Raw genomic sequence first — 15,000 nt, forward strand, 5'->3', positions numbered from 1 at the left:
ATTTGTCTAGTCTAGTGTGTTCATTAGACAGGTGAAATCCTCTTTCAGTGCCTCTGTGCCTGTTTTATTAGGCAGTTAGCCTCTGGTATGCGTGCCATTAGCGTTAGCCATGCTTCTAGGCCTCTTTTATTTTGGAAAGAATGATACAAACTTTTTTTTTTAATTATATTCGACTAAGAGGTTGGCCAGTCGACTACGGCCCCTTTCGACCGATTAGTCGACTAATCGATTAATAGGGGTCAGCCCTACAGTACACACAGGCGCAGTATACTGTACATAAAGGTACCCTAACTGGTGCGATGTATACGTCATATGTTACACGTTGTAGGAGTCCGTGTAGTTTAGGCGGTAAGAGTGACTCCTGGTAGTTGGAGTTCTGCTGCCCCTCCCCCATCCTGCTTTTCTCAGAATACCCCCCCCCCCCCCACTTCCTCCTCTACTCATCCTCCTCTTAACCCTTTCACTGCCGCACCACCAAACCGTTTAACCCTTTCACTGCGACAATACCCTTTCACTGCCTCACGACAGCCGGTTAACCCTTTCACTGCCGCACTAGAGAAGGTTAACCCTTTCACTGTCACACAACAGCAGGTTACCCCTTTCCCTGCCGCACTACAGAAGGTTAACCCTTTACCACGGTAACCGTCGGTAATGTGATAGTAACGGGTTGACCTTCTGCAGTGTGGCAGTGAAGGGGTTAATAGACCTCTCACGGGGTCTTCAGTCTTTACTGCAGCTACAGGGAAGTTAATATACTATTCTTTCTTTCAAGTTTCTTTATTAGTTAGTTGACATGCAAAAATACAGAATACCTTCACATGGAATGCTTTTTTCTGTTATGCTCCTATGAGGATCGTAGGACGCTTGGATCATACACATACAGCTCATTACAGTAATATTCCACAATTATTACATTTTAGATAGTAATAATGGTACAGAGCCTTGAGACAAACATATGCGTATTCACCACCGCAAACAGACTGGCAGCCGTCATAGGCAGCGCCATGTACGGAAGGAGGGGGGAGTGGGTTGGGTTGTTACAGGGCTGTAGGGGGGGGGGGGGGGGGGGAGTGGGTGATGAGACAGTAATTTAGGCTCCCCCCCTCCAGCGCGCGTACTAGTCGGCTGCCGTCACCATCACGTGGGAGTGGCGCCGGGCGTACACGCGGGAGGGGGGATTGGGTAGGGAGTGGGGGTGGGGGAAGCCGCTTGCCACTCTTATCTCCCAGAGGGCCTTCGATTCCAGCAGCTCCCTGTTTCGACCTTGGTCCAGGAATTTGTTTTGTCTGACTGACTGGCACATTTATCCCAGCCACGTCACTTTAAATTTGATTTGAATAGAGTGAAATATAACTCTATTGATTTGAGTGGAGTGAGTTTTAACAACTCCGTCCAAATGACTGAATGCATTATTAGTCCAAGTGTCCAAGTGTCTTAATCAGTTCATTTTGGTAGGTCCTGTGTGCGGTAAACAGATCCAAAATCTTCTTATTGCAGTCCAAAAGCTTCGATAATCCAAAAATGACCACGTCTTCAAGTTGGTAGCCCGATTATGATGTCCCAATAGGCAGAGAGGGTTAGCCTTATTCTGCTTCTTGACGAAAATATGCAATCCACTGATTAGATCCATTTCGAGTTGATTTGAGTATAGTCCGGCAACTATACACGAAGCAGGGCATAGCAGCGTCGGGCTCCATGGAGCAGTAGAGGCGGCGGTAGGAACGGCCTTGAGGAGCCTGGGGAGAGGAGAGAAATGCGACTGTCTCTGGGAAGGGCTGGGAAGGTGATTAATAGATCACCTCTAACTTCGCCTGCGGTTCATGCAGCTGTGGTCCCGTGAACAAGGCCTTCCGCTATACATTTCTCTCTCTGAAAAGTCAACCAAAGAACAAGATTCTTGTACCGGATCTCCTCTCTGGTAAACAAGAATACCCTGAAGACTCTGGCAGGAGCACTCATTGAAGGGTACTACGACTATGGTTGCACCTCATGGTACAAAAGCACCTCAAAGGCCCTAAAAACAAGATTACAAACATCTCAAAACAAACTGGTCAGACTACTGCTTGACCTGACTCCTAGAACCCACCTCACCCCTGCCCACTTTGACAACCTAGGATGGCTTAGAGTAGACGACAGAGTACAGCAACTTGCAATGGGCCTGGTCTACAAGATACACTACACCACTAAGGTACCCATGTACATGTCGAAATACTTCCCAAATGTCAGTGAATACCACACCCACAAAACCAGAGGGAGCTCCACAAATCATGTTAAACCCAGATTCGGCTCAAACAAGGGACTAAACACGTTTCGCAATTATGCCACATCAATGTGGAACGCCCTACCCACAGCTGTAAAGGAATGTGAATCCCTACCCTCCTTCAAAACCGCCCTCAAAGAGCACCTACGCAATTAGAAACTGGACCCCGGTAAATGTCCAACCGCCTCCCCCCCCCCCCCCCCCACACCAACCCAACCCCCTCCAATGTACAGTTTCTTCCCCCACGGATGTATATATTCTCTTTTAGAAACTCTTATCTCTTAAACAGTACTGTATATTTGTATGTCGTGTATGTCATAAATGTCTTGATGAATTGAAAATGGGGGACCCTGATGTAAACAAGACGAAAGTCTTTCTCTGGTCTGCATCCCCTGAACAATTGTGTGTATTGAGCCGTACTGTATTGTACCCCATTCTGCAATCTTAAATAAAGTAAAAAAAAAAATTGGAACATTAACGAAACATCAAATCTTTTGGTGAAACTCAGTACAGCTGGTTCGCTGCGAGCAGAACATTATTGTAGATTAGTGATGTAAGGTCACATCGTCACAGGTCAACTGCGGCACAGCGTGGTGCCAGGAAGACAAACGCTACCCGAGTCATCGTGTCCTTCTCTCCAACAGAACATTTCAACCGCTCAAGGCTTCCCACTATAACCATGTTTTTCTCTTGATCAATACAAGTTCCCTGCATCCTGTCTCTCAGCTGTGACTAATCTCTCTTTGTGTTTATTCCTGCTGCCTAGCAACATGTTCCCGGCCAACTTGGTGCAAGCTACTTTTCAACAGGTGAGCAGTTTGGGTAGAGTATCATCATCATCATCATCATCATCATCATCATCATCATCATCATCATCATCATCATCATCATCATCATCATCATCTATTATTACGTTACTGTAGCTAAGGGGCTACACAACCCTGACTGTATTTAGAATGTTTAGATTAAACCACTACTAAAGATATTAATTAGCCAGACAATATAGTTACACAAAATGGCGGACACTCCATTAACTGCGAGGGGACAGTGAAACCGAGTTAAACAATCACTTTAATATTAATAGACAACATACATAGCATATGAACACAGATCTCCTGTTATTACTTTAATATCAATGCCACAATGTCCGCGGTAACGATAGTGCCTATGCTACGGGTACCCGACCGGTGGAGCTCTGAATGGAGTGGATTGAGACGAAGCACGCAGAACAGGGAAAAGCAAGATGATGGATGGAGACGATGGTCCTCTGGAGTTCCTACTTCCAGAGGGCTGCAGACACACTTAGGATAATCCGGTCGTCGCTGGGGAGGAAAGGGTCTCGTACGGACCGGTCCTTGTATTCCTAGCGCCCGATGGCAGGATTAATAGCTATTAGTCCAAAGCCCGTTGGCATGGTGATAGCTAGTTAGCTCCGTTTGTACTTAAAGCTAACCCGCAGGAAGTCTTCAATAAGTAGTTATGTCCAGAATGTCGCTGGGTTCAACTATAAGTCTCTCCACGTTACTTCGCTTACACAAGTCACTATACTGTGCCAATAATGGCTCGACAATATTATGGTTGTATCTAAGTAATTAGCCGTGCGGCTCTCTATAACGATACGTTGCTTTCGGTCCTGTTTACAACTGCGCCAAACGTTACTTCTCTCTCACTCTGTTAGTTTTCCTGTGGACTGAGCCTGTTCACCCACACAGATCAATGCGCTCTCTCTGGTCTTGTCTGGGCATGTTCTGAAACATGTCTAGAGGGGCGCGCGCGCTGGCGCCTACGGCGTTAAGAATGGGACATATACAAAAGGCGAATGATAAATACTGGCACGTAAACAGATGACGTGAAGATATATATCTTATATATATAAACAATATATAAGTTATACAAAATAATAAACGCAGACTTTCAGTGTTAATCTGGACCTTCAGAACAGTTACCATTGATTCACATAAAAGTACTCGTTGAACATAATGTGAAACGGTAGCCAAAAGTAACAAAAAGGTTTTTAACCCTTTGGGTGCCGTTAACGTAGAACTACGTTTCTGTCGCCCGACGGTCGAGTGCCGGAAACGTAGACGTAAAAACGTTTTTCTCACGGTATTTCTTTTATTCACTATTGCCATTCATAATTCAGCGGGGCACCTTGTGCATGCTGCACTGAATGTGTCTGAGCTGGCAGACGGTCTTATACCGCCCTCTAACGCCTTCGGCCGCTATTGCACTCCATTAGAAACGGTGTAGTTTATTTTCTCTACCGAGCTGCGGCGTGGGGGCGGGTCATAAACACTCCGGCAAAACACGCGCTTGTAGGGATGGTTTGGACAACTGACCCCGCCCGCCCGTTCATGTGCAATGCCCAACAATGTCGGAGACAGGATCGTTGTGGATAACTGGAATGGCGATCGGATAATTGGATTATTTTTTTTGCATTACATCAGAGACCAGGTAAGGACTCTATATTTCCAATCTTGCGTTGATCTGATATTTTTTTCTACCGCGATTGAAGCTGTCTGTGTGTGCTGTGTGTGGCTGTTTACCGTTGGGTGCAGGCGGGGGGTGGGGGGAAGCACCGCGCTCCAGGGCCCATTTCATGTATTCACGAGGAGACATAATAATGATAATCTAGCGTTGATTTCAGGAAGATTCGATAATCAGGCAAAAAATTACAACGTGTTTATTGAATTACACAAAAACGCTGTTTTCGCGTCTTTTTCCTGGAATTACTCAGAACCACCCAAACTATATTCATATTCAAAATGGTATAAAACGGAAATGTACGGATGAAAAAAGAATCTGTTTTTTGCACGTTGACTGGAAGCAACTCACTGACAATCGACAGCGTTATTAGACCCATAGCTATAATATAAAATATAGCTTTAGCTCTACAAACAAGGTGAGCGTTTACATGGGGTTAATGGACGGCAAGGCCAGATGCAATTCCCGGAAGGGGCGTGGCACTCAATGTGTTAATGATAATTACAATCAGTTTTGAGGTTTGCAGGAATAAAATAAAAAGATAACAAACAAACAAACAAACAAACAAACAAACAAACAAACAAACAAACAAACAAACAAAGGTCAGGACTGTGCAGACAGGATCAGCCACGGAACACAGGGGAGAACAGAACAGACATCCACAAGGGGATGACGAGAACAAGAAACACCTGGGCCGGTTACAGATGGATACACCTGGGAGGGAAACAAACAAAGAACTACAGGAAGACAAGACGAGGAACTACAACTAAGGTACAGGACAGGGGACACAATACAAAACACTGAAGAACACAGATCACGATTACATGAACACAAGATACCTGGAACAGACGAAAAACCTAACAGGTTAACTAACAGGGATATACACACACACCCACACATATCATAACATCAATAGCTGAATTGCAGGGGTGTAAAGTACTTGAGTAATTGTACTGCGGGAGCAGAAAGCACCGGCGAGCTCGCCAGATGCATGGAGGATCGGGACGACTGGAAGCACCGATGGAGGGCCCGTCCGAGGACGACCTAGAATAGACTTTGTTACAATACTTAAGTACTGTTTTTGGGGATTTGTACTTTACTCAAGTATTATTAGGTTTGTATACTTGTACTTTTACTCAATTACATTTCAGAGGAAAAAAACATACTTTTTACTCCTTACATTTAAAATGCAGAGCTACAAAGTACAAAGTACAAATCTCACAGGTCCAACGATTTTAATTAGTATATTTGTTTCTCTGGCCGAACTAACGTTAACGTTATTAATCCTGCAGCCGCGCTTTATTTTAAAACAGCCAATCAAATCCCCATCAATGGAAAATGAACCCGCCCATACCCATGCTGATTGGTCCTTGTGCAAGACTAGAAAGCGCGGGGATCTTTGATTAAACACCTGCTATCAGGAGAATAGACAATCAGAGTGACAAGCTAGTAAGCTACAGAAGATGGCCACAAACGAGTGATGAAGAGGACGAAACGGAACATTTCATTGCTCCGGAATAAAAAAAAAACGTGTTTACTTTAACTTTTTACATTTAAAAGTAGAAACTTTTAGATTTTTACTCAAGTGTGTTTTTAGCTTTTACTTCAAGTTTCAAGTTCAAGTTTCTTTAATAGTTGTCATACAGAAGTACAGAATACTTTTATACAAAATGATTCTTACTGTTACTGGCCCTCCCTCTGTTTGGTGTTATCACAGTACCTAAAGGCCCTCTCTCTGTTTGGTGTTATCACAGTACCTAAAGGCCCTCTCTCTGTTTGGTGTTATCACAGTACCTAAAGGCCCTCCCTCTCTCTGTTTGGTGTTATCACAGTACCTAAAGGCCCTCTCTCTCTCTGTTTGGTGTTATCACAGTACCTAAAGGCCCTCTCTCTGTTTGGTGTTATCACAGTACCTAAAGGCCCTCTCTCTCTCTGTTTGGTGTTATCACAGTACCTAAAGGCCCTCTCTCTGTTTGGTGTTATCACAGTACCTAAAGGCCCTCTCTCTCTCTGTTTGGTGTTATCACAGTACCTAAAGGCCCTCCCTCTCTCTGTTTGGTGTTATCACAGTACCTAAAGGCCCTCCCTCTCTCTGTTTGGTGTTATCACAGTACCTAAAGGCCCTCTCTCTCTCTGTTTGGTGTTATCACAGTACCTAAAGGCCCTCTCTCTCTCTGTTTGGTGTTATCACAGTACCTAAAGGCCCTCTCTCTGTTTGGTGTTATCACAGTACCTAAAGGCCCTCCCTCTCTCTGTTTGGTGTTATCACAGTACCTAAAGGCCCTCTCTCTGTTTGGTGTTATCACAGTACCTAAAGGCCCTCTCTCTGTTTGGTGTTATCACAGTACCTAAAGGCCCTCCCTCTGTTTGGTGTTATCACAGTACCTAAAGGCCCTCTCTCTCTCTGTTTGGTGTTATCACAGTACCTAAAGGCCCTCTCTCTGTTTGGTGTTATCACAGTACCTAAAGGCCCTCTCTCTCTCTGTTTGGTGTTATCACAGTACCTAAAGGCCCTCTCTCTCTCTGTTTGGTGTTATCACAGTACCTAAAGGCCCTCTCTCTCTCTGTTTGGTGTTATCACAGTACCTAAAGGCCCTCTCTCTGTTTGGTGTTATCACAGTACCTAAAGGCCCTCTCTCTGTTTGGTGTTATCACAGTACCTAAAGGCCCTCTCTCTGTTTGGTGTTATCACAGTACCTAAAGGCCCTCCCTCTCTCTGTTTGGTGTTATCACAGTACCTAAAGGCCCTCTCTCTGTTTGGTGTTATCACAGTACCTAAAGGCCCTCTCTCTGTTTGGTGTTATCACAGTACCTAAAGGCCCTCTCTCTGTTTGGTGTTATCACAGTACCTAAAGGCCCTCTCTCTGTTTGGTGTTATCACAGTACCTAAAGGCCCTCTCTCTCTCTGTTTGGTGTTATCACAGTACCTAAAGGCCCTCTCTCTGTTTGGTGTTATCACAGTACCTAAAGGCCCTCTCTCTGTTTGGTGTTATCACAGTACCTAAAGGCCCTCCCTCTGTTTGGTGTTATCACAGTACCTAAAGGCCCTCTCTCTCTCTGTTTGGTGTTATCACAGTACCTAAAGGCCCTCTCTCTGTTTGGTGTTATCACAGTACCTAAAGGCCCTCCCTCTGTTTGGTGTTATCACAGTACCTAAAGGCCCTCTCTCTCTCTGTTTGGTGTTATCACAGTACCTAAAGGCCCTCCCTCTGTTTGGTGTTATCACAGTACCTAAAGGCCCTCTCTCTCTCTGTTTGGTGTTATCACAGTACCTAAAGGCCCTCTCTCTGTTTGGTGTTATCACAGTACCTAAAGGCCCTCTCTCTCTCTGTTTGGTGTTATCACAGTACCTAAAGGCCCTCTCTCTGTTTGGTGTTATCACAGTACCTAAAGGCCCTCTCTCTGTTTGGTGTTATCACAGTACCTAAAGGCCCTCTCTCTGTTTGGTGTTATCACAGTACCTAAAGGCCCTCTCTCTCTCTGTTTGGTGTTATCACAGTACCTAAAGGCCCTCTCTCTCTCTGTTTGGTGTTATCACAGTACCTAAAGGCCCTCTCTCTGTTTGGTGTTATCACAGTACCTAAAGGCCCTCTCTCTGTTTGGTGTTATCACAGTACCTAAAGGCCCTCTCTCTCTCTGTTTGGTGTTATCACAGTACCTAAAGGCCCTCTCTCTGTTTGGTGTTATCACAGTACCTAAAGGCCCTCTCTCTCTCTGTTTGGTGTTATCACAGTACCTAAAGGCCCTCTCTCTGTTTGGTGTTATCACAGTACCTAAAGGCCCTCTCTCTCTCTGTTTGGTGTTATCACAGTACCTAAAGGCCCTCTCTCTGTTTGGTGTTATCACAGTACCTAAAGGCCCTCCCTCTCTCTGTTTGGTGTTATCACAGTACCTAAAGGCCCTCCCTCTCTCTGTTTGGTGTTATCACAGTACCTAAAGGCCCTCCCTCTCTCTGTTTGGTGTTATCACAGTACCTAAAGGCCCTCTCTCTCTCTGTTTGGTGTTATCACAGTACCTAAAGGCCCTCTCTCTGTTTGGTGTTATCACAGTACCTAAAGGCCCTCTCTCTGTTTGGTGTTATCACAGTACCTAAAGGCCCTCTCTCTGTTTGGTGTTATCACAGTACCTAAAGGCCCTCTCTCTCTCTGTTTGGTGTTATCACAGTACCTAAAGGCCCTCTCTCTGTTTGGTGTTATCACAGTACCTAAAGGCCCTCTCTCTGTTTGGTGTTATCACAGTACCTAAAGGCCCTCTCTCTCTCTGTTTGGTGTTATCACAGTACCTAAAGGCCCTCCCTCTGTTTGGTGTTATCACAGTACCTAAAGGCCCTCTCTCTCTCTGTTTGGTGTTATCACAGTACCTAAAGGCCCTCTCTCTGTTTGGTGTTATCACAGTACCTAAAGGCCCTCTCTCTGTTTGTTGTTATCACAGTACCTAAAGGCCCTCTCTCTGTTTGGTGTTATCACAGTACCCTAAAGGCCCTCCCTCTGTTTGGTGTTATCACAGTACCTAAAGGCCCTCTCTCTGTTTGGTGTTACCGCAGTACCGGACCCAGAGCATCCCGGTGCCGGTCCCCATCCCCACGCTGGCCCAGCTCCTGGACGAGACCACCACGCGGAGGCTGTTTATCTACGGCATCCAGGACGACAACGGCAGTGACATCCAGAACTTCTCCCTGGACCTGACGCCGCCGCCGGACGTCATCATGCGGACCTCCCCCGGCACCAGTGAGGGCATGAACGTCCTCGGGATCGTCATCTTCTCCTCCATCATGGGTGAGGTGTTTAGAGCAGCATCATCCCTCCATCATGGGTGAGGTGTTTAGAGTCGAGCATCATCCCTCCATCATGGGTGAGGTGTTTAGAGAGCATCATCCCTCCATCATGGGTGAGGTGTTTAGAGAGCATCATCCCTCCATCATGGGTGATGTGTTTAGAGAGCATCATCCCTCCATCATGGGTGATGTGTTTAGAGAGCATCATCCCTCCATCATGGGTGATGTGTTTAGAGAGCATCATCCCTCCATCATGGGTGAGGTGTTTAGAGTCGAGCATCATCCCTCCATCATGGGTGAGGTGTTTAGAGTCGAGCATCATCCCTCCATCATGGGTGATGTGTTTAGAGAGCATCATCCCTCCATCATGGGTGAGGTGTTTAGAGAGCATCATCCCTCCATCATGGGTGAGGTGTTTAGAGTCGAGCATCATCCCTCCATCATGGGTGAGGTGTTTAGAGAGCATCATCCCTCCATCATGGGTGAGGTGTTTAGAGAGCATCATCCCTCCATCATGGGTGAGGTGTTTAGAGCAGCATCATCCCTCCATCATGGGTGAGGTGTTTAGAGAGCATCATCCCTCCATCATGGGTGAGGTGTTTAGAGTCGAGCATCATCCCTCCATCATGGGTGAGGTGTTTAGAGAGCATCATCCCTCCATCATGGGTGAGGTGTTTAGAGAGCATCATCCCTCCATCATGGGTGAGGTGTTTAGAGTCGAGCATCATCCCTCCATCATGGGTGAGGTGTTTAGAGAGCATCATCCCTCCATCATGGGTGAGGTGTTTAGAGAGCATCATCCCTCCATCATGGGTGAGGTGTTTAGAGTCGAGTGTAGACAAAGTTCACACACATTTAGTTCATATCACAATGTTTCAATCCCAAACTGGATCTTCGCCCCGGTAAAGAAATATATTAAAAAATGCACACTTTTGTACACTATTCTTGGAACTTGGGAGTTGCGAGCACGTCTTCTTCAGTCCATTATGTTTACCCACTCTTTGTTAAATCTAATACCTTCAAATTGGAACATCTTGTTGATCTTAGCGCTGCAATAATAACGTATAAAGCACATAAGCACTCACTTCCCAGCTGCATGCAGGAGTTGTTCCAGACTAGAGAGAGCCGGTATATAGACTCTATATATAGCCTTCGATATCGCAAAGGCAAGGACAAATATAAAAACTAGATGTGTATCCGTTAAAGGGGTAAAACTGTGGAATAACTGTGACAACGAACAAAAGATTTGTGGTACGGTACATACATTTAAGAAATTATTCAAATATAAGGTGATACATAAATATAAAACCTTATTATAATCCTAATTTTATTTTAGTATAACATAACTGTATAAATAAAAAAATAAAAATGTGTATACGTTTTGTAAATTACTGTATAAACTGTATACACTAAAACTATGATGTATTGAATTATGTCATTCGTTTGTTTTTTATTAATAATGTAATGTAAAAAGGGTAAGCAATATTAGCCTCGGCTTCAGCCTACACCTTTTATGTGTTTTTTTTTCTTTTTTTTTTATGTCCTACTACTGTACATTGCTTTGTAAATGAAGACCTTTCCTTCCTTCCTTCATGCTGAGGCCGTTGTGTCAAGTGAGGTGTTTCCTGTATCATGTGACCTGTATCATGTGACCTGTATCATGTGAGGTGTGTCCTGTATCATGTGACCTGTATCATGTGACCTGTATCATGTGAGGTGTTCCTGTATCATGTGACCTGTATCATGTGACCTGTATCATGTGAGGTGTTCCTGTATCATGTGACCTGTATCATGTGACCTGTATCATGTGAGGTGTTCCTGTATCATGTGACCTGTATCATGTGACCTGTATCATGTGACCTGCAGGGATCATGCTGGGCAGGATGGGACCTAACGGTACCGCCTTGGTCAACTTCTGCCAGAGCTTGAACGAGGCCGTTCTGAAGATCGTAGCCATTGTCATCTGGTAAGAGCTCCACCTTAACCCTTTCACCAACACACTACAGACGGTTAACCCTTTCACCAACACACTACAGACGGTTAACCCTTTCACCAACACACTACAGACGGTTAACCCTTTCACCAACACACTACAGAAGGTTAACCCTTTCACTACCACACTACAGATGGTTAACCCTTTCACCAACACACTACAGAAGGTTAACCCTTTCACTACCACACTACAGACGGTTAACCCTTTCACTACCACACTACAGACGGTTAACCCTTTCACTACCACACTACAGATGGTTAACCCGTTGACGGTTAAGTCTGGTAGTGAAAGGGTTAACCGTCTGTAGTGTGGTAGTGAAAGGGTTAACCTTCTGTATTGTCGCAGTGAAAGGGTTAACCTTCTGTAGTGTGGTAGTGAAAGGGTTAACCTTCTGTATTGTCACAGTGAAAGGGTTAACCTTCTGTAGTGTGGTAGTGAAAGAGTTAACCTTCTGTATTGTCACAGTGAAAGGGTTAACCTTCTGTAGTCAGGTAGTGAAAGGGTTAAAACATGACATTTACCCAGATTTGACCTCGTTAGGGTGAAATCTAACTAAATGGAGCTGCTCTGAGCTCGTCGCTGAAACTGAGACAACGTGAGATATAACGTTGCACTGTGAGCACGTCAAACTAAACACGCTATTGTGCTTCTATTTTCATTTCGTTTATATTCCATTTTATTTTATTATAAATGTATTATTCTACCTTCTATTTTATTCCACCGTAATTGTCTGTCCGTTAATGTCGCACCGAATGACCAAATCAAATTCCTTGTACGTGTGAAACTACTTGGCAATAAGGACCTTTTCCGATTCCGGTTCCGGCTCTGACCCACTGCGGACCTCCTCTCCTCTCCTCTCCTCTCCTCTCCTCTCCTCTCCTCTCCTCTCCTCTCCTCTCCTCTCCTCTCCTCTCCTCTCCTCTCCTCTCCTCTCCTCTCCTCTCCTCTCCTCTTCTCTTCTCTTCTCTTCTCTTCTCTTCTCTTCTCTTCTCTTCTCTTCTCTTCTCTTCTCTTCTCTTCTCTTCTCTTCTCTTCTCTTCTCTTCTCTTCTCTTCTCTTCTCTTCTCTTCTCTTCTCTTCTCTTCTCTTCTCTTCTCTTCTCTTCTCTTCTCTTCTCTTCTCTTCTCTTCTCTCTCCTCTCCTCTCCTCTCCTCTCCTCTCCTCTCCTCTCCTCTCCCAGGTACTTCCCCTTCGGAATCGTGTTCCTGGTGGCCGGAAAGATCCTGGAGATGGATGACCCGTCGGCCATGGGGAAGAAGCTGGGTTTCTACGCCATGACCGTGGTGGCGGGACTGGTGCTCCACGGCCTCTTCATCCTGCCGGCGATGTACTTCTTCATCACCAAGAAGAGTCCCATCGTTTACATCAGAGGCATCCTGCAGGCGCTGCTCATCTCCCTGGCTACCTCGTCCAGGTGCAGTAACCCCCCCTCACCCGAACCCTCCAGGCCAGGTGCAGTAACCCCCCCTCACCCTCACCCTCCAGGCCAGGTGCAGTAACCCCCCCTCACTCTAACCCTCCAGGCCAGGTGCAGTAACCCCCCCTCACTCTAACCCTCCAGGCCAGGTGCAGTAACCCCCCCTCACCCTCACCCTCCAGGCCAGGTGCAGTAACCCCCCCTCACCCTCACCCTCCAGGCCAGGTGCAGTGACCCCCCCTCACCCTCACCCTCCAGGCCAGGTGCAGTGACCCCCCCTCACCCTCACCCTCCAGGCCAGGTGCAGTGACCCCCCCTCACTCTAACCCTCCAGGCCAGGTGCAGTAACCCCCCCTCACCCTCACCCTCCAGGCCAGGTGCAGTAACCCCCCCTCACTCTAACCCTCCAGGCCAGGTGCAGTGACCCCCCCTCACTCTAACCCTCCAGGCCAGGTGCAGTAACCCCCCCTCACCCTCACCCTCCAGGCCAGGTGCAGTAACCCCCCCTCACCCTCACCCTCCAGGCCAGGTGCAGTAACCCCCCCTCACCCTCACCCTCCAGGCCAGGTGCAGTAACCCCCCCTCACCCTCACCCTCCAGGCCAGGTGCAGTAACCCCCCCTCACCCTCCAGGCCAGGTGCAGTGACCCCCCCTCACCCTCCAGGCCAGGTGCAGTGACCCCCCCTCACCCTCACCCTCCAGGCCAGGTGCAGTAACCCCCCCTCACTCTAACCCTCCAGGCCAGGTGCAGTGACCCCCCCTCACCCTCACCCTCCAGGCCAGGTGCAGTGACCCCCCCTCACTCTAACCCTCCAGGCCAGGTGCAGTGACCCCCCCTCACTCTAACCCTCCAGGCCAGGTGCAGTAACCCCCCCTCACCCTAACCCTCCAGGCCAAGTGCAGTGACCCCCCCTCACTCTAACCCTCCAGGCCAGGTGCAGTAACCCCCCCTCACCCTCACCCTCCAGGCCAGGTGCAGTAACCCCCCCTCACCCTCACCCTCCAGGCCAGGTGCAGTAACCCCCCCTCACCCTCACCCTCCAGGCCAGGTGCAGTGACCCCCCCTCACCCTCACCCTCCAGGCCAGGTGCAGTAACCCCCCCTCACCCTCACCCTCCAGGCCAGGTGCAGTAACACGACCTAACCACCAGGAGGTCCCCAGCAGCCTGTACCTGAACTCGGACGCACTGTGGATTAGATTTCAGAGTTGATTTGAGGGCTTCTTAGCGAATGACAGAGCTGCAGTTATCCAGTATGAAGAACAGCGTGGATTGTACCGAGAAAGGTATTACAGATGGACAACATCGTTGATAATTAGGGGATAGTCCAGATCTCTGAACTTACCGTTTAACCCATCACACCACTCCTGGACGCTTAACCACGGAATCCTGGGTGGAATCGTGTGCAGATGAGTCAGCTCTCAGTCCTGTAGTGTAGGGGTTAACTGGGACTTAATTCAGATGATGATATGATATGATATTTAGGTGGGTTTTAAGCAAGGCCTTGAAGGTCTGTACGGTGTTGGCAGACTTGATGTTGAGAGGGAGCTTATTCCACAGTGTCGGCGCCATCACTGCAAAAGGCCCGGAAACCCTTTGTCACCAGTTTGGCCCCGCGGGACCCTCAGACACAGTTGGTCATTCGATCTGAGGGACCCGGAGCTGACGCTTGGACCAAGAGTTCCTCAATGTAGGCCTGGAGCGAGACCATTGAGGGCTTTGGAGACGAACGTCATGGATTTGAATTTGACTCTGTTCCTCACTGGGAGCCAATGGAGAGAGGCGAGGACTGGGGAGATGTGGTCCCTCATTCTGGTGCCTGAGATGGTTTTGTCCGGAAGACCAGCGTAGAGGGAATTGCAGTAGTCCAGTCGTGAAGAAATGAGCACGAGGATGACTTTCTGAAGGTCGCTGGGGGAGAGGAAGGACTGGATTTTTTTTAGATGATGCGCAGTTGGAAGAAACAGGACTTATGTCACCATCCTTTCAGTGGGGGACTGTATTAAGTTGTGCTGTCGAGGTCGGAGGTCGAGGTCGTTTATTTAAGGGAGAAGCGAGTGAGATGGTGTTTGT

General features: G+C 47.3%; 1 protein-coding gene across 1 annotated transcript in view; it reads left to right on the plus strand.

Annotated features, from left to right (window-relative positions):
* Positions 1-15,000, plus strand: part of slc1a7a (solute carrier family 1 member 7a) — a gene marked incomplete at both ends in the record, with an annotated part of 34,994 nt that overhangs the window by 7,224 nt on the left and 12,770 nt on the right. The window contains 4 exon segments of the mRNA XM_084333961.1: positions 3,027-3,069; positions 9,288-9,519; positions 11,385-11,484; positions 12,692-12,925. Coding sequence (XP_084190087.1) covers positions 3,027-3,069; positions 9,288-9,519; positions 11,385-11,484; positions 12,692-12,925 — 609 coding nt within the window.

This window comes from Notolepis coatsorum (assembly GCF_963971535.1).
Source record: "Notolepis coatsorum genome assembly, chromosome: 17".
NCBI classification, from domain to species: domain Eukaryota; kingdom Metazoa; phylum Chordata; class Actinopteri; order Aulopiformes; family Paralepididae; genus Notolepis; species Notolepis coatsorum.